The sequence below is a fragment of the Chiloscyllium plagiosum genome, chromosome 30 (assembly GCF_004010195.1).
Source record: "Chiloscyllium plagiosum isolate BGI_BamShark_2017 chromosome 30, ASM401019v2, whole genome shotgun sequence".
Taxonomy (NCBI): Eukaryota; Metazoa; Chordata; class Chondrichthyes; order Orectolobiformes; family Hemiscylliidae; genus Chiloscyllium; species Chiloscyllium plagiosum.
In genome coordinates this window covers 16,692,244-16,710,775 of record NC_057739.1, presented here as the reverse complement: position 1 = coordinate 16,710,775, position 18,532 = coordinate 16,692,244, and the positions used below count along the sequence as shown (strand labels likewise).

Below are 18,532 nucleotides of genomic sequence, written 5' to 3'. Positions count from 1 at the left end.
GATGCTAACAGCAGACAATGTTACTACCCTTAAACAAGTTGCGAAGTCAGAAGTTAAAGTACCAGTTTGAAATGTCGCGTTGGAAAGGTGGCAAGGCAGAAATCACAACAGGTATTTCTGTTGCGGCAGGGGATGGAACCCAGCCGTAATTGCAACAATCAGTTACCCAGTTCGAAAATAAAAGGCGAGTTCCTAACTTGATTTGTTACGGTAAATGTGTTAAGGGAGTCTGACGCTTGAGAAAAGAGAGCGAGTAGGTGTTTACACTAATTTTGGAGACCGAACGTTATTTGGGGAACCCCTCGTATAATCAGCGCAAGTCCTATCGGCAGTAGAGTTCTATAAATATAAAATGACAGCATCGTTAAAAAGGAAACACCTTCGCTCTTATTTATGCCGGACCTATTGGCGTGAAAACGAAATTAGTTCGAGGTGATGAGCATACGGGCTTGCAGAGGCAGTGGGACATCAGGGAAGGATGCACGAGTTGATGTGGAGTCCTGAAAACGAACCGTTACTAAGTACCCTCAATATCTCTCTCCCCTCCCAGTTGCTGCAAGTTCCAGCACTTCTTCCCTTCCTCAGCCTGGTCGAGGGAGAAGGAGAAAGGCTGTGACATGACGCGAGCCTCATTGGCTCTGGTTAATTTTGGTTTCGCTTCTCCCTGTGTATTGGAGGGCTGGCGGTGTGGGAGGAACACCGATCTGACCAATGCGGTGCGGGAGGACCCCGGGAAGGGGGATTCGACATCACACGAGCGCCAACCAATCTTACAAGTGCTCTGAATTCACAAGCCAGTGGCAGCTTTCAACCAGTCGCGGTCTGTGGAAGTCATTACAAAGTCCCTCAGTTCACATAGTCGGGCGAACCCAGTGCAAGACTGCGGCGTTTGGCTCATCCCAAGGTGGAGTTGGAGACGGCTTAGTGCTGGTAGGCAGTTAGCTGTCAAAAGGCTGCAGGATTGAACAAGAGAGTGAACCCAAACTAATAGGAGGCCCCAATTTACACACACACACACACATCGGGGTTAAGATTAAACCTGGAACCCAATCCCCCACCTCTAACCCACCCCACTCGTTCCCCAGTAATCCGATTATATGAGAGACCGGAGAAATCTGAAATCCACTTCAACCCGCAGCCCCCAGCCGAGTTCTCAGTGAAAGCGGAGGGTTCTCCCCTCTGTTTCTCTCGCTCACTCTCTCTCGCCGCCTTGTACATTACATCGGAATAGCGTTACATTGCGATGAGTTTCAGGTGGAAAATTACTGATAACACATCACCGGTCGGACGCTCTCTCCCACCACTGTGAGGCTTCAGTCAAGAGGATCTTTCACCTGAAAAAAAAAGAACACACACGCATACACACACAAACATTCCCGAGCAAAATGTCCCTTTTCCTCTCAGTCCCGAAACTTGCCCGCGAACGGATGAAAGCGCCGTCACAGATCCGGCCAGGATCGGCGTGTTTGAAATAGAATTGCCAGGCCATAACATCTGGAGGAGCTAGCGTGCACCTCAAAGCCCAGAGAGAGCACTCGTCCCGAATCACACATTAATTTATGTAAACACACACACACAGAACAGACAGCAGCATTCGTCAGTCACCTGTGGTTAAAACAACTCAATCTGAAACCACACACCGTCCCGGGCCGCGAAAACTGCAAACGCGCGAATTCAAAATAATAAATATTTAACAAGAAGCTTTATTTTCCCCAAAGTCTCTCCCCAAAGCAAGCAAAAGGGCTAAACGTCATCTCTGTTTTTTACAGGCGGTCTCACGAATCGCTGGGTGTTACCTAAGGTTAAAACACTTGTGTAAAAAGAAACTTTTTAAATATATTTTTTAAAAATAAAGTTTGACTTCCCCACTCGCAATTATGACGGAATCTTTCAATGGAGAAAGTCATAGGTCTGAAGTGAGCACCAATCTCTGTCTGTCTCTGTGTGTGTGCGTGTGTCTGCGTGTCAGGGCACTAAAAGCTGGGATCCAAGTGGGAAATTTGATGTTTTCAAACTGATTGATTAGTCAGCCTTAATGTTACTAGAATCCTATCAATGGGAACATTAGAAGGTGGTGCTTTAAATGGTGCAGGCTGATAAATTAGCATATTCTTGTTTATCCATCTCTGTTTCAAGTGCGTGTTTGGGAGGGGGGGAGAGGCAAGAAAAGGGGTCGTGTCTTATTAAGAAAACAGGTTACTCTGTAGCGGATCATTGTGATTGAGGCGGTAGAAGAGGAAACTCGTAAGCGAGAGAGAGAGAGAGAGAGCGTCTAAAGAGAGAGAGTGTGTGTAAGGGGCAGAGAGATTTGAGAGGGGAGCGAGCGAGCAAGAGAGAGAGAGAGACTTGCCTGGAGAGAAGATGCAAGTTTGTAGTGTGCTACCCGCCCTCTGTCTCTTAGCTCTGGCTGTGGGCTCGGAGTGTGACGGGCAGATGGCAAGCCGGCTCCGGCGCTCCAAACGTGCCCTCCTCATGGCCCAGGATCACCGGCATGGCCCCGGGGCGGACTCCCCGGGATCGTGTGGCACGAGGTTGCCCCGTGGCAAGCGAGCAGTGTCCCCAGCATCTTCAGAGCACCCTCCCCGACCACAGCCGCCGTCGCCGCACCACCAGCACCAGCACCACCCGCAGCACAGCCAGGCCAGACTGCTGTATTTCACCGGGAAGGGGAACCAGCTGCGCCTCCGAACCAGCACCGAGCTCCCCAGGCGGAGGTTCACTGTGGAAGTAAGGGTCAGACCTGAAGGCGGGCAGCGATCTCCGGCTGTCATCGTGGGTAAGTGTCAGCCGGTCGGAGAAAACATCAACAAACAAAAAGAAATGTCAACCTAACTTTGTCCGCCTACATAGTGATAACACGCGGCTTTATTCTGTACACAAGTTTTGTTTCAACTGCTTTTATATTCTGTCAATAATCTCCCATTTGTTAAAGGAAACGTGTTCAGCAGATTTGACTCACTGGGCTAAAGCGAAACGCTGTCTTTCAACCGAACTGAAAATTGAAGCGAACTTAAAAATCTATTAATCCACCAGTTAACCCTAAATGTCATTGTGACACTGTAAATTGCGACCTTGACAGACCTCCCCGGGTTAAGAATGGGATGCTGTGCCTTCAGTATGCATCAAAGTTTTTATTGTCCTAAAATACATCTTTCGCTTGATGTGACTTTCTCAGCCATTCCTGATACCCCTCCCTCTCTCACATGCACACACATCCACACGGTGCGTAACGGGGCCACTTTAAGCATCCTGATTCTATGAATGGTTTAAGATATAGTTTTGAGTGAGGCGCGACGTTCTGCCCGCGCTCACAGTGAAAGTGCTCGGCGCCTTTGATCCCGATCGCAGCCAACAGAGAGCGTAATCCCTAACTGAAAGGATCGCACAGTCTCTCTCTCTCTCACACACACACACACACACACCGGGGACACTGTTTTGCCCTGAACTCGTGAAAATGATTTTTAGAAACCCCTCACAGAACTTACTATCACAACCACTGCAAAAGCTGTTCCCCGGCGCGCCACAAAATAAACAGAGCGCAGATTTCTCGACCCCTTTCCGATGCATTAATCTAAGCCACAAATAATGGAATGAAGTTTGAGATGCAGCACGTTGTTTTACGATTTACTGTATTAGCTTCCCCGGTTTATCATGGGTTTGAAGCAACTGACTTTTCTCTTGCACTCTCAACCTGGCGTTGTTAACTTCTTTTTTGCGATAAAGTATGAGATCTGTCATAGGACAACGTTAAAATTACATTCATTTGAGGGGGGGGGGGGGGGATCTCATCTGTAAAATAACCTGAGGTCAGTGCCTAAGGAGTGACTTGTTAATGCGCCGAATCATTTGGGAGGTCGGGAGATGATCTGTTATCTCATCGCGTGTGTAATCCTGTTTTCAATGTGACATTATTGTTTACGTCTGTGTTCGTGCGATACTATCTGGGAAACGAAGGATCGCGCCTCCTCCCCACCCCCTCAGTGAAGATTTCCCTCACGTTATGACTCTCTCTCCGGCCTCTCTCTCTCCACCCCCCCCCCCACCCCCGTTGTGCGGCAGAGACCAGCTAAGACCCTGTAAACACCACACACACAGATCCCATCACTGTTTTCACACGCGGAGCTGTGAACATTTCTCCCGTGTTTCATCCCCCAAACGCGTGTGTTTTCAGCAGTTGGCGCGAATGCTGTTCGTGTTCGACAACAGTCAATGCGCACCTTAAAGCTAGCTGCACTCACCAAAAACAACACAGACTGACCAGTCACTCCCCTTTCATACGGTACAGTGACAAAATACGCTGACGGGATCTGAATCCGTTTGCAGAATGATGTCATGTTCTAATGAACAGTCTCATACCTTCCACGTCCTGTTCTGATATTGCGTTAGATCTATTTAGATTCACATTGGGTGGTCAGATAAGTCGGCGGCGTGTGAGAACCTTTTTTTATTATTTGTTAGTGTACAACTGAAACTGTCAGTTTGCTCACTGAAAATCTGTCAGGGAATCACCTACTGCAGAAAAATAAATAAATAAAACTGCCCTTTGAAATAGCGAAGTAAGACTGGATTTCTTTTTGGGGACACATTTTATTGACAAAAGGCATTCATAATCGGCTGGTAAATGTCTGGGAGGCGATCAGTTTATTTTTCAGTCAGGATTTTTTTTTGCTTGTTAAAAGACTGTCAGCTAGGCTCTGCGCAGGACAGCTTTCGAGGATCGCCCTAACGTGTTTGCTTATTTTGAAGGGCTTGCTGCTTTAAAACAAAAAAAAATGAGGCTTTAGATCGGAAAATCGAGACTGTTTTTGTATCTCCCGTGCGGGATTTGTTGTCAAAACAGGCGTCCGCTCAAAGCGAGGGCACTCGCTCCAGCGCTGACGACAGACTGGATGGCGGTGTCGCCTCTATCAGGGTCTCACCAGCTCACGGTTGTCACATTATGCAACAGCTCTCGGCTCTGCGGGACCCCGGTGGTAGGTGTTCGAGAGCTTCGGGAGGGTTCAGACTTGACGTGGTGGGGATATTTGGAGGGAAAGTGCTAGGGAAAGCAGCACCAGCTCCGAGACTGCAGCAGGTCAATAGAGGACAGGGATTAGGGGGCGTGAGAGGGGATGGGAGGGGGAGGGAGCTTCGTGGGCGTGAGGCGTGACCAGTGAATATTATTTCCCCGACCCGGCAGAGAGAGAAAAAAAGAACGGATTCTTTGAAACACCCAAGAGTCCAAACCGCGATTACAGCACAGGATAGGACAGGGTTTTACCGACTGCAGTAACCACAGATTCTTTCAATCGCGTGGAAGGAGACTTGTTCTGAATTGCGAACAATAACAGGATCGGCTCTTTTGCGACCCGGGGACTGCACATCTGCTCCGTCCAGACCAGAGAGTCACAGCAGTATTTGAATTCGGGTCACAGGGGGACAGATCGGGCACAGGACGCTGTCTCTGAGCAAGGGAGAGGGCGTGTTGCATCCAAACCACAACACAACCAGAGAGGGTCTCCTGGCTATGACGGGAGGGTTCCCTGTTTGGGTCACCCGTTAGAAAAAGGGACATCCAGTCTTCACTCCCTCACCATGACTCTCCAAACCTTTCCCCTCCCCGGTTGGTGGCCTCTTCCCCCAAGACAATGAGAAACCCAGCCTCCCAGGGTGAGTGGGAAACGTCCTGTTTTTTTTAACCCCTTATCCCGCCCTGGATAGACACACACAGCTCCGACCGATGGACTCCAGCCCACACGCTTTCTGATGTGCTTTCCCTTGGTGGAACCGCGGGCAGGACCAGACGGTCACAAGGTTCAGGGAAAGGAGGGCGGGGGCATGCCCTCCTGACTGACCACTGACCACCCCCCCCCCCTCCCCCCTCCGAACAACAGCCCCTCCCCAGAGAGAAGGCTAAACCCTCCTCCTGACATACAGCGCGCAGCTCACACACACATAGACACACACACAGCTTTATTGGAAGTTGCCGATTGACTGCACGATTGGCAGCGGGACCGGGAGGGAGTTCTCGCTGAATACCCCGATCATAAAACGCAGCTACTTTTGAGAATTTCGCTCTCTCTCCATTCCGATGCTGCTGAAAACCTGAAACAGTCGCAAAGAGCGAGAGAGACAAAAAAAAGAAATTGCTGGAGAAACTCAGCAGGTCTGGCAGCATGTGTGGAGAGAGAAACAGGATTAACGTTTCGAGTGTGGCATGACTTCTTTAGACCTGCAGCGTTTCTTCTGAAGAAGGCTCGCTTGACCCGAAACGTTAATTCTGATTTTTCTCGCAATTTCTGCCTGAGTTTCTTTTCTGTTTGTTTCAGGATTCCAGCATCCGCAGGTTTTTTTTTCTCTTTTTTTGTATTAAAACGAACTGGAAAGATTCGTCTATGGAGAGAGCTAATGTTTCAGGACAACGTAATCCGGTTCCTCTCCTCGCAGACGCTGCGAGACTTTTGAATGTTTCCAGCACTTTTAAAAAATTTCCGTTGTTCATTTGCTCTTTCGTTATTCACTTTAAGCAAAGCCTCCAAAAGATGGGGGAATACAGCACCTAAATGGGGTTCTAATTGAAATACAAAAGACACACTCCCAAGTTCAAGATGTTGCAACCATCAGTGAGAATTAGATTTATACCTCGAAAAAGAATCGCGGTGGAAATAAGTTTGGGTATATTTAAGATTTCGCCACGAGGAAACTGCTAAATCCCGCCAATTACGTGTGGGGGGGGGGGGGGGGGGTGGAGGTGAGGTAAATAAGACATGGCATATGAGAATTAAAGAGAGAACAGACTGGACAAGTATCATTATTTGGCTGACTGGCTCTCCATTATCTGCATTTTCGGTTTTTAGTTCCCAGTAAGTAGGGATACATGTCCTGTCCACAAATGAACCAGGTCAAATCCAGTCCAGTCAGCTGCTGACCCACCAGTCTTCTCTCAGTCATCAGGAGAGTAATAGACTCATAGAGATATACAGCATGGAAGCTGATCCTTCCGTCCATTCGGACCAATATCCTAAATTAATCTGGTCCCTTTTGCCAGCGTTTGGCCCATTTCCCTCCAAACCCCTCCTGTTCATATACCCATCTAGATGCCTTTTAAATGTTGTAATTGTACCAGCCTCCACCACTTCCTTGGCAGAAGTAAAGTGGTGGAACATGCAATGGTGCTATGAAGGGGCCCACACATATCAATAACCTGCCTACTGGTGCTCAGTGTGGCTTCTGCTAAGACCATTAAGCTACTCTAGTCATTACAGCCTTAGTCTAAACACAGACAAAACAGCTGATCTCAAGAGAAGTAAGGGTGACTGCCCTTGACATCAAGAAAGTACTTGATTAAGTGTGGCATCAAGGAGTCCCAGCAAAACTGGGACGAACAAGGGGAAGAACTTCCCACAGATTGGAGTCACATCTGGGTCAAAGGAAGATAGTTATGGTTGTTGGAGGTCAATCATCTCAGTGATAGAACACCATTACAGGAGAGCCTTGTGTTAGTGTCCTGAACACAACCATGTCCTGGGACAAGGGTATGAATCAAAGTTCAACAACTGAAGCCTGGGGTTCGAGGGAGCCTGCTGTGCTCTGTTTGTGGGTGGGGTAACCTTTTTGGGGTTGGGAAATGAGGGCACGGCCAGGGGCCTAGACCAGGAGTAACACCAGGGCCTGTGATTACAATACCTACCCCGGGCCCAAGCATCTTCAGTTGCTTCATCAACAACCTTCCTTTCATCATAAAGTCAGAAATATCGCTGATGATTGCACACATTTGAAACCATTTCCAACTTCTCAGATACTAAGTCAGTACATTCAGCAAGACCTGGACAGTTGGAGGATTTGAGCTATGGGAAGAGGCAGAAAAAGCTGGGGTTGTTTCTCCTGGAGCACCAGAGGCTGAGGAGTGACTTTATAGAGGTTTAATAAAATTACGAGGGGAAGAAATAGCGTAAAGAAACAAGGTCTTTTCCCTGGGGTGGGTGAGTCCAGAACTAGAGGGCGTAGGTTTAGGGCGAGAGGGGAAAAACTTAAAAGGGACCTAAGGGGAAACTTTTTCTCGCAGAGGGTGGTGTGTATATGGAATGAGCTGCCAGAGGAAGTGGTGGAGGCTGGTACAATTACAACATTTAAAAGGCATCTGAATGGATATTTGCATAGGAAAAGTTGAGAAGTATATGGGCCAAGTGCTGGCAAATGGGACTAGATTAGGTTAGGATATCTGGTCAACATGGACAGTTAGATTGAAGGGTCTGTTTCCATGCTATACATCTCCATGACCCTATAATATTCAGTCTTGGCCTAATTAATGACAAGTAACATTTACACCACAAAGGTACCAGGCAATGGCCATCTCCAGTAAGAAAGCATTTAGCCACCACACCTTGACATTCAATGGCATTATTTTAATTGAATTCTCTACCATCAACATCTTGGGGGTTGGGAAGTGGGGGGGGTGGGGGGGGGGCACGGGTGGGGTAGGGTTGAGTTGTACCATTGACCAGAAACTTAGTTAGGTTAGCAAATACATATTCTGGCAATGAGAACAGCTTAGAGTGAAACCTGTGGTGAGTAATTCACTTCCTGACTCCAAGGGCCTAACCACCATCTGCAGGCCACAGGTAACTAGTATGATGGAAGATTTTCAATATGCATCAATGAATGCAGCTCTAACAATACTCAAGAGGCTTAACACATCAAAGCAGCCCCCTTGATAAGTATTCAATCCACTAATTAAACATTGACTGCCTCTACCTCTGCTGCATGGTGGCTGGAATGTGTACCATCTGCAAAGTGCACTTCATTACGTCTCCTTCAACAACACCTTCCAACTCCATGACATCTACCATCTAGCAGGACATATGGGAATAACACCATCTGCAAGCTCCTTTCCCCAAATCCAGACACCATCCTGTCTTGGAATTATTAGAGCTAGAAAATTGTCCAGTATGGAAACAGATCTTTCTGTCCAACTCATCCATCATGACCAGATATCCTAAATTAATATAGTCCCATTTACCAGTATTTGGCCCACATTCCTCTAAATCCTTCCTATTCATGTACCCATCCAGATGTCTTTTAAATGTTGTAATTATATTAGCCTTCACCATTTCCTCTGGCAACTCATTTCATACATGCACCCCCTTTGTGTGAAAAGGTTGCCTCATAGGTCCAGTTTATAGCTTTCTGCTCTCACTTTAAACCCATGCCCTCCAGTTTTGGATTTCCATACCCTGGGAAAAAGACATTGGCTATTCACCCTGTTCATGACCCTCATGAATTTAGAAACGTCTGTAAGGTCACACCTCAGCCTCTGATGCTCCAAGAAAAATAGCTTTAGCTTATTCAGCCTCTTTCTATAGCTCAAATCTTTCAACCTCGGCAACATCCTTGTAAATCTTTTCTGCACACTTCAAATTTAACAATATCATTCCTACAGCAGGGAGACCAGAATTGAGTGCAGTATTCCAAAAGTGGCCTAACCAATGTCCTGTACAGCCAAAACATGATATCATAACTCCTATACTCAATGCACTGATCAATAAGACAATTATACCGAACACATTCTTCACTATCCTGTTTATCTGTGACTCTGCTTTGAATGAACAATGAACTTGCACTCCAAGGTCTCATTATTCAGCAATGCTTTCCAGGACCCTAGCATTATGTGTATAAGTCCTGCGCTTATTTGCCCTACCAAAATGCAACACCTCAATCTGAATTAAACTCCACCTGTTCTGGGATCATATATCAGAATTCCATTTCCAGTATTACTGTCAGTAAACTGACTGCATCGGCATAAGAAAGTGACTCGCCAACTTCTGAAAGCTGACATTTGGGCATGAAATGCTAGCTTGCAATATCCAAACCCAATGAAAGTAGAAACAAACAGATAATCAATAATCCCAGTTCTCCTCTTTTCCCACTATTAAATACATTTATGGAAATTAAGATATTCAGAACTAATGGCAACTAATCCAATTTATAGAATCAAATTTGAAGTAATACAAAAGAGTAATAGAGGAATGATGAATTCCATTCAAAGTTAGTGTTTGCAATTCATTAACTGAAAGTGCATAAGAAATGGGTGACAAATGCAGTGAGAAATATTGGTTGAAATTTAAGTGAGCAAAGGTCTTGCTATTTTGAGAAAATATTACACTGTGTGTTTGGCCTTGGTGTCCCTCAGTGGGAAGGGAAGAGACAGGATACATTGCTTGCTTTAAGTAATATTCTATCTTGCTAACCCTGTCCAATAATCTCCACAAATAGAGATAAGCTCATCTATACTTTTGATCAGGACAGTGCAGTCTGTTAATTTACATAATTGAGAACTGAATAGTCTGATTTGCAGTTACCCACCTGGAGGTTTACAAATGTAGCAACTACTATTCAGGGAAGGAGGAAGAGTGAAATCAGGGAAAATGCTGGAATCTGTTATTAATGAGGTATTAGCAAAGTACCCAGAAAATCATAAAATTGTCAGACAAAGCCAACATGCTTTATGAAAGGAAATTATGTTGGACAAATTAGATTTTTTTGAGGATGCAACAAATAAAGTAGATAAAGGGAAACCAGTAGATGGTGTCAACCTTGATTTCCAAAAGGCATTCCATAAGTTGCCAGAAGTTTATTTTGTAAGATTTGGGCTCATGGAGTTGAATTTAATATTTAATATGTTTGGTCGATCAGAGATTGATAAACAGACAGGAAACAAAGAGTTGAGATAGATTAGGCATTTTCAAATTGGCAGGTTGTAACCAATGGAGTATAATCATTGAGAACACCATTGCTATTCACAATCCATGCTAATGACTTAGGCAAAGAATCAGAATAATATATCTAAGATTTTCACAATACAATTGGTAAGTATAAATGTTACAAAGAGGATACAAAGAAGCTATAAAGAGGTATGGACAGGTCCACTGCATCAGCAACAAGATGACAAGTGGAGTATAACATGGGGAAAAGTGTGATTTTTTACGCTGATAGAATAAATAAACAGATTGTTTTTGTGAAAGGCATTGAATTTGAAAAGTGATATTTGGGGGACTTGGAATATATGCAGACAGGACAACAAGAACTTTGGAAGGCAAATGGTACATGGATATCACAAGCAATTAAGAAGGCAAGTGGCATTGTGCCCTTTGTTGCAAAGGAGCACACAAATGAACAAATCTTGGCGCAATTTTACAAGACTTTGTTGAGAATGCATATAGAGAACATTGATTCTATTTTTAAGAAAGGATATACTTGCATTTGAGATGGGACTGCAAAACAATATCACTGGTGTGGTCCCTGGGATCAGACAATAGCCCAAGCAACAACACTGAGGAAATTAGATACATGCTCTAATTTAACAGTTTAACACTGAGAGGTAGTTTCCTCTGGCAGAGGCACCTAGAACATGGGAGCAGTGTCAAGGAATAATGGATTGGTCATTTAGGACTGAGATGAGGAGAAACTTCTTAAATCAATGGATTTGAATATTTGGGTTTCTCCATACTGAAGGGTTCTGGGCATTCTATAATTGAATATATTTAAGACCAAGGTAGATAGATTTTTAGTCTCTTAGGGAATGAGTGATATGGGGAGCCATTAGGAAAGTAGAATTAAAATGAAGACTAGCAAGTACACATGTCGTAGAGTCATAGAATAATACAACACAGAGACAAACCCTTCTGTGCAAATCATGCACCAACCAGATATCCCAGTCTGACCTAGTTCCATTTGCCAGCATTTAGCCTATATCCTTCTCAACACTTCCTATTCATATCCACATCCAGATGCCTTTCAAATGTTGGAATTGTACCTGCCTCCACGACTTTCTCTGGCAGCTCATTCCATACACGCACCATTCTCTGCATGAAAAAGTTACCTTTCAGGTCCTTTTCAAATCTTTCCCCTGTCACCTTAAACCTATGACTTCTAGGTTTGGATTGCCCTCACCCTGGGAAAAAAAAGACCTTGTCTATTTACCCTATTCATAGCCCTCATAATTTAATAAACTTCGAGAAGGTCACCCCTCAGCCTCTGAAGCTCCAGGGAAATAGCCCCAGTCTATTTAGCTTCTAAATTTTTTTTTTACATTAATTGCAGTGACAATTCCAACACATTTTTATATCCCATATGTGCAGATGTTAAAGAGGGCTGTAATGACAGCCTCCAGGAATCATTAGCCCGACAATATACAATGCCCTGCCTCATAGCTGAAGTGGAGGGACTGAAGAGGTAAGGAAAACCATATATGAGCTTTTTCTTACCTCCCTACCAAAAAAAGTGATAGCCTGCTTCATCAGAGTAATAATTTCTATTTCCCACATCAACAATTCTCAAGCCTTTCTGGATTAAAATTGTCACTCGGTGCAAAGTTAAGATAATGCTGTGCTTCAGATCCATTCTCATCATATCAGGTAGAACTTACTAACTTACAGACCAAGAAGACATTGTCCTATAAATCTGCAATTTAATGTAGACACTACAGGCTTCTAATCTAATTCATCAGTATAACACTTTTAAAGCAAATATTTATATATATATATATATATATAGTATATAAAGGAAAATGGTGAAATAGGCCAACCTACCCTTCAACAAGAACACGGCTTAGTTGCAACATCTCCGAATTAGATGGATAACAAATGGCCATGAAACAGTGCAAGATGAGCAACAAGATAATCTTTAATATGGGAGGACTGAGTCATTGGGGAAGATTGATAAAACCAGGACTCTTCAATTTATAAAGTAGCAAGTGAGAATAAACTTCATAAAACGCAGAAAAGCGAAAGTTAATCTGGTGTACTGTTTCAACTATAAAATGAAGCTGTAGGAGAAAGTGGCACACGCATAAAGAAGTAAAAGGCAAGTTCAAGTCCCATGTGGGAAATGTGTTTTCTTCACACGAAGAATGATTCCAGTAACAATTTTCTGGATGGGGAACAGACGAGTGTACTTTAGAATTGCCATGAAGTAGTTGATTTTGGGTATGAACAGAGGTTTCTACAGAAGGATGAATGAGATACAGTCGGTTCTGACATAATGCAATAGATTGGTTCTTGTGCAATCTCTCGTTATAAGATAAATGTGCAATAGCTGCACCATTTAAACTAATGGGGCCAGAATCACATTATAGCCAATGCAGTTAAGGAAAGTTCATGTTCTACAAATAATATCTAAATTCTTCAATCTCATTAAAGCCAATTTAAGAAATACGCGTTAGGGCAGAACTGACTGCAAGTTAATTGGTTTTCTTTATCTGTATTTAAATTAGTGAGAGCCGAACAACAACATTTGAAAAAAAAGTCCCATTAGCTCTTTTTGAACTTAGTGAAAAATTGTCAAAAAGGTATTAAACTCTAATGAGATTTAATTAGATAATATTGAAAGTTTGAAAAATATCATTTTTCTCCTGGGAATCAAAGCATTTTTTGTAAGTTAGTCTAATATTATAATTGTAATAAAACACATTTCTGTGCTTTTACTGAACTGGAATAGATAATACTGGGATTTAACTGAGAGATATGGTGAAGGAGATGGCTATGACTCAGATCATTTATGTAATATTAGGCACTTTTATTGAAGATATCAGGTTTTGGGTGTGCTTTTACAAACTGTTGCTTCTGATCAAGAGTTTACGACCTCACATGTACATTTATCAAGTCAGCACTTTTCTTCCTTTATAAATTAAAAAAAATCAGATTATCAGTTGAAGTAGTTCTTATAATGGTTTTAGACCAGTTCCAATTCAGAGTATAAGCAAAGCAAAGCAAAGTCAACGTGGAATGGATCCATTTCCTTCAGAAAATCTCTCACTGCTGCAAAAATGTTGACGCGAATTGGTTTTCCAAAGTAATTGCAGCTATCTTGCATCATAATATCAAAAATTCATTGCAAAACTAAACTGCATCAATAAACTTGGTCATCCAGAAACATTGTATTTTGTTCTCTCTCAATCATAAAAGAAAGAAAAAAGGCATAAATTTACTTTCGGCCTTTCACCAACTCACTATGTATCGACATGTTTTAAAGCTAAAGAGATACTTCTGATGTGTTGTCATGGTTGAACTATTTGAAGTGTGGCACTCAAATTGTGTACAGCGAGCTCTGAGACTATATATTCAGTTTTAGTGACATTGATTGGGATTAATGTTAGGCTTGACAGTTGCGATAATTTTCCTATTTTCTTTTGAAACAGTGTCAAGCCCATCTGAGAGGATAGAGTCTAGATTTAACATCTCAATCCAAAAGACAGTATAGCACTTCCCTTTTCTATACTGGAATGTCAACCAAGTGTGAGACTTGAACCCGCAATATTTTAACTCAGAAGCAATAACACAGCCTTGACAATATGTTCTAGTTTATATATTGTTTCTAGTCTTTTTGTTTGAAACAAGCTTTTCCTTTTCTCCTGTTGCATTTGAAAAATGTTGCACTCTGACATGAATAACACACATTATCACCTGAACATCTCACATTAGCTTGCTACTCACCTAATCTCTGCAGACTATAAATTATTTCACACAGATTCCAAAACATGGTGGAAAGAATTTTTATCATACACAATGATATCATGCTTGGATATCGCACTACCAATCACATCAGATTGTTTATTTTTTATTTTATTGCTAGGTTAGATTTAAGGGGCAGTTTATGACAATAGTTCAATTGAAGCCTTTTTGTGGTGGGTCAATAGGTTAATTTGAGATTTTGATGTGTGAGTGTACCTGTTTTAACTCGAAAGTGTGTTTAACTAGCCCATTATATGCCTAGTTGGATACCTTTTGAAGCAGCTAAAAACGTTTACTGTTTATAAAAAAGCTAACATAATTTAGATTTTAAAGTGTCATTGTTGCCATGGTAACTTGGGTTGCAAATATACTTTAACCAGCTTTGGCATGGAGTTGTTAAGTTGATTAGCATAGATGCAATTAAAATGAAATTCAATCCAGGGGATGAGACAAAGGAATAGATGGATATATTGATAGGTAAGATGGAAAAGTGTGGGAGGCGAATCACGTGGAGAATGAACACCTGACAGGTTTATTGTCTTGAAAAAAAAAGACAGGACCAACATCAGGCAATGTAATGTTAATATATAATGGAGGGAATGCCCCATTTCAGAATGCAATATTTTTGCATCAATTCTATCTGATGTTACAATTTAGGTTTATCTTTTGTTTTAATAAACGTTAAGCTAAAATTCAAATATTACATTGCAGAAGTTGTTGGAATGTTAACTTCTTCAATGGCGTTCCATCAAGATGAATATGAGGCGATATTTTTGATAATAAGAATTGGACAGCTTCATTAATTAGAAGGTGTGTGTCTGTGTGCAGCAGATTAACCTGCCTAGGTACAAATACCCCATTCACTAAATGTAGCATCACAGGTTGGCGAGGCTATAAAACAAACTAAATAAAGCATTTTCCTGATTTCTAGCAGGGTTATCACTGAAATTATTATATTTAAGATGTAGTTGTATCAAGCCTTGTTTAAATCACAGTAAAGAGTAAAATGTGCAGTTCTGGTCACTATCTTAACAGGATATAAAGGCACATGGGTGCAGAAGATTTATTTTGCTTCCTCCAAGGGGTTCAACACCTGACGTTATTGCAGCCTTGATCCATACATGGAAAATAGCTGAGGTGAGATTGACTGGCTTTGACATCATGTGGCATCCTTGACTTTATGTGGTATCAAGAAGCTCAAGCAAAACTGAAGTCTCTGCAGATCAGGGGGTTAAAGTCTGCAGTGGTTGGAGTCTTACCAAGCACAAAAGGATGATGAACGTATAAACAAGGAACAAAAGTAGGTCACTTGGCCCTCCAAGCCTCTCCATCATCAATAAGATCATAGTTGATCTAATTTTAGCTTCAACTCTACATTCTTGACTAACCCCTGAAATTCTCTCATCCTCTTGATCGTCAAGAATCTATTTACCTCTGCCTCAAAAAAATCTACAAGTTTTCTATCCATTGGTTTCTGAGGAAGGGAATTTGTAAGACTCACAATTATTTGCAAGAAAAATATTTCTTTTTCTTTAACTCTGCTTTTAAATGGACAAACCTTTATTTTTAAACTATAATCCCTAGTTCTTGATTCTCCCACAAGAGGAAACATCCTTTTCACATGCACCCTGTCAAGTCCCCTCAGAATTTTATATATTTCAAATAAGTCACTCTGAATCTTTTAAACTCCAGAGGATACAGGCTCAGCCTCATTCCAGGTATTTATCTAATAAGCCTTCTATAACTTCAATGACTACTGTATGCAGTAGTCCAGATGGGAGTCTCGCCATTGCCCTGTATAAATGAAGTAATTCCCCTGTACTTGTATTCAATTCCCCTTAGAAAAAACATAACATTCCAATATAAAAGGATATTGGAGCGGGAGGGGGAGGATCCAGTTGTTGTGGTCCACATTAGGACTAACAACATAGGCAAAGCTAGGATGGAGGACCTGTTTGGGGATTATCAAGCAATAGGAAGGAAATTGAAGTACATGTCCTCAAGGGTTATAATCTCCAGATTACTGCCTGAGCCACGTGCCAATTGGCATAGGGATAAGAAAATTAGGGAAGTAAACACGTGGCTAAGGGATTGGTGTGGGAAAGAGGGATTCCATTTCATGGGGCATTAGCATCAGATTTGGAACCGGGGGGATCTGTACCGTTGGGATGGTCTCCACCTGAACCGATCAGGTACCAATGTTCTAGCGAAGAGGATAAATAGGGTGGTCAGTAGGACTTTAAACTTCTGAGTTGGGGGGAGGGAAAGTGAAAGCGACAGGGAGTATGGAGTTAAATGGAAAGATAAGCAGGAGGATAGCATTTTCGCAGGTGGATTTAAGCTTGGGGCAGACTAGGAATGCAACAAAAAGGAAGGATAACTTAGGACATCTTATGACTTCCAATATCTCTAATGATAAGAAAGTTACCATTAAGGCACTTTACCTGAATGCTCGTAGCATTCGTAACAAAATAGATGAACTAACAGCACAGATCATCGTGAATGATTATGATGTGGTAGGCATCACAGAGACATGATTGCAGGGGGTTCAGGACTGGCAGTTAAACATCCAAGGATTTACACACTTTTCGAAAAGACAGGGAGGTGGGCAGAGGGGGGGGTGGGTTGGCCTTGTTGGTTAAGAACGAAATTAAATCTATGGCACTGAATGACATAGCATCGGATGATGTGGAGTCTGTGTGGGTGAAATTGAGGAACCACAAAGGCAAAAAAACCATAATGGGAGTTATGTACAGACCTCCAAACAGTGGTCAGGACCAGAGGCGCAACATGTACCGGGAAATAGAAAATGCAGGTGAACTGGGTAAATACTGTTGCCAGTGGATCCAAAGAAAGGGAATTCTTGGAATGCTTATAGGATGGCTTTTTGGAACAGCTTGTCATGAAGCCCACAAGGGAGCAGGCTATTCTGGACCTAGTGCTATGTAATGAACCAGACTTTATAAAAGATCTTAAAGTAAGGGAAAACTTAGGAAGCAGCAATCATAATATGGTAGAGTTCAGTCTGCAGTTTGAAAGAGAGAAGGCAAAATTGGATGTAATGGTGTTACAGTTAAATAAAGGTAATTATGAGGACATGAGAGAGGAACTGTCGAAAATCGACTGGAAGCAGAGCCTAGCAGCGAAGACAGCAGAGCAAAAATGGCAGGAGTTTGTGGGTATAAATGAGGACACAGTACAGAAGTTCATGCCCAAGAAAAGAAAGATTATCCGGGGAGGGATTAGACAGCCATGGCTGACAAAGGAAATGTATCAAAAGAAAAGAGAGATCCTATAAAGTGGCCAAGAGCACTGGATTATCAGAAGATTGGGAAGGCTACAAAAACAAACAGAGGATAACAAAGAGACAGATAAGGAAGGAGAGGATCAAATATGAAGTTAGGCTAGCCAGTAATATTAGAAATGATAGTAAAAGTTTCTTTCAATACATAAGAAACAAACGACAGGCAAAAGTAGACATTGGGCCACTTCAAACTGATGCTGGAAGGCTGGTGATGGGAGATAAGGAAATAGCTGGTGAACTTAATAAGTACTTTGCATCAGTTTTCACAGTGGAAGACATGAGTAATATCCCAACAATTAAAGGGAGTCAGGGGGCTGAGTTGAGTATGGTTGCCATTACAAAAGCGATAGTGCTAGAAAAGCTAAAAGGTCTTAAAATTGACAAATCTGAGTCAGGGAAAGTCCCGGATGATTGGAAGATCGCTGTTGTAACCCCATTGTTCAAGAAAGGATCAAGACAAAAGATGGAAAATTATAGGCCAATTAGCCTAACCTCGGTTGTTGGTAAAATTCTAAAATCCATCGTTAAGGATGAGGTTTCTAAATTCTTGGAAGAGCAGGGTCGGATTAGTAGAAGTCAACATGGATTTAGTAAGGGGAGGTCGTGCCTGACAAACCTGTTGGAATTTTTTGAAGATTTGACAAGTAGGTTAGACTAGGGAAACCCAGTGGATGTGGTCTATCTAGACTTCCAAAAGGCCTTTGATAAGGTGCCATACGGGAGGCTGCTGAGTAAGGCGAGG

At 42.6% G+C, this 18,532-nt stretch overlaps 1 protein-coding gene across 3 annotated transcripts in view; it reads left to right on the top strand.

Moving 5' to 3' along the window:
• Positions 1-1,957: 1,957 nt before the first annotated feature.
• The window catches only part of LOC122564761 (pappalysin-1-like), a 326,083-nt gene continuing 309,508 nt past the window's right edge, over positions 1,958-18,532 (top strand). For all 3 annotated transcript variants that reach the window (XM_043719939.1, XM_043719938.1, XM_043719937.1), the window contains exon 1: positions 1,958-2,776. In XM_043719939.1, the coding sequence (XP_043575874.1) occupies positions 2,362-2,776 (415 nt within the window). In that variant the 5' untranslated portion in view covers positions 1,958-2,361. The remainder of the gene's footprint in view (positions 2,777-18,532) is intronic.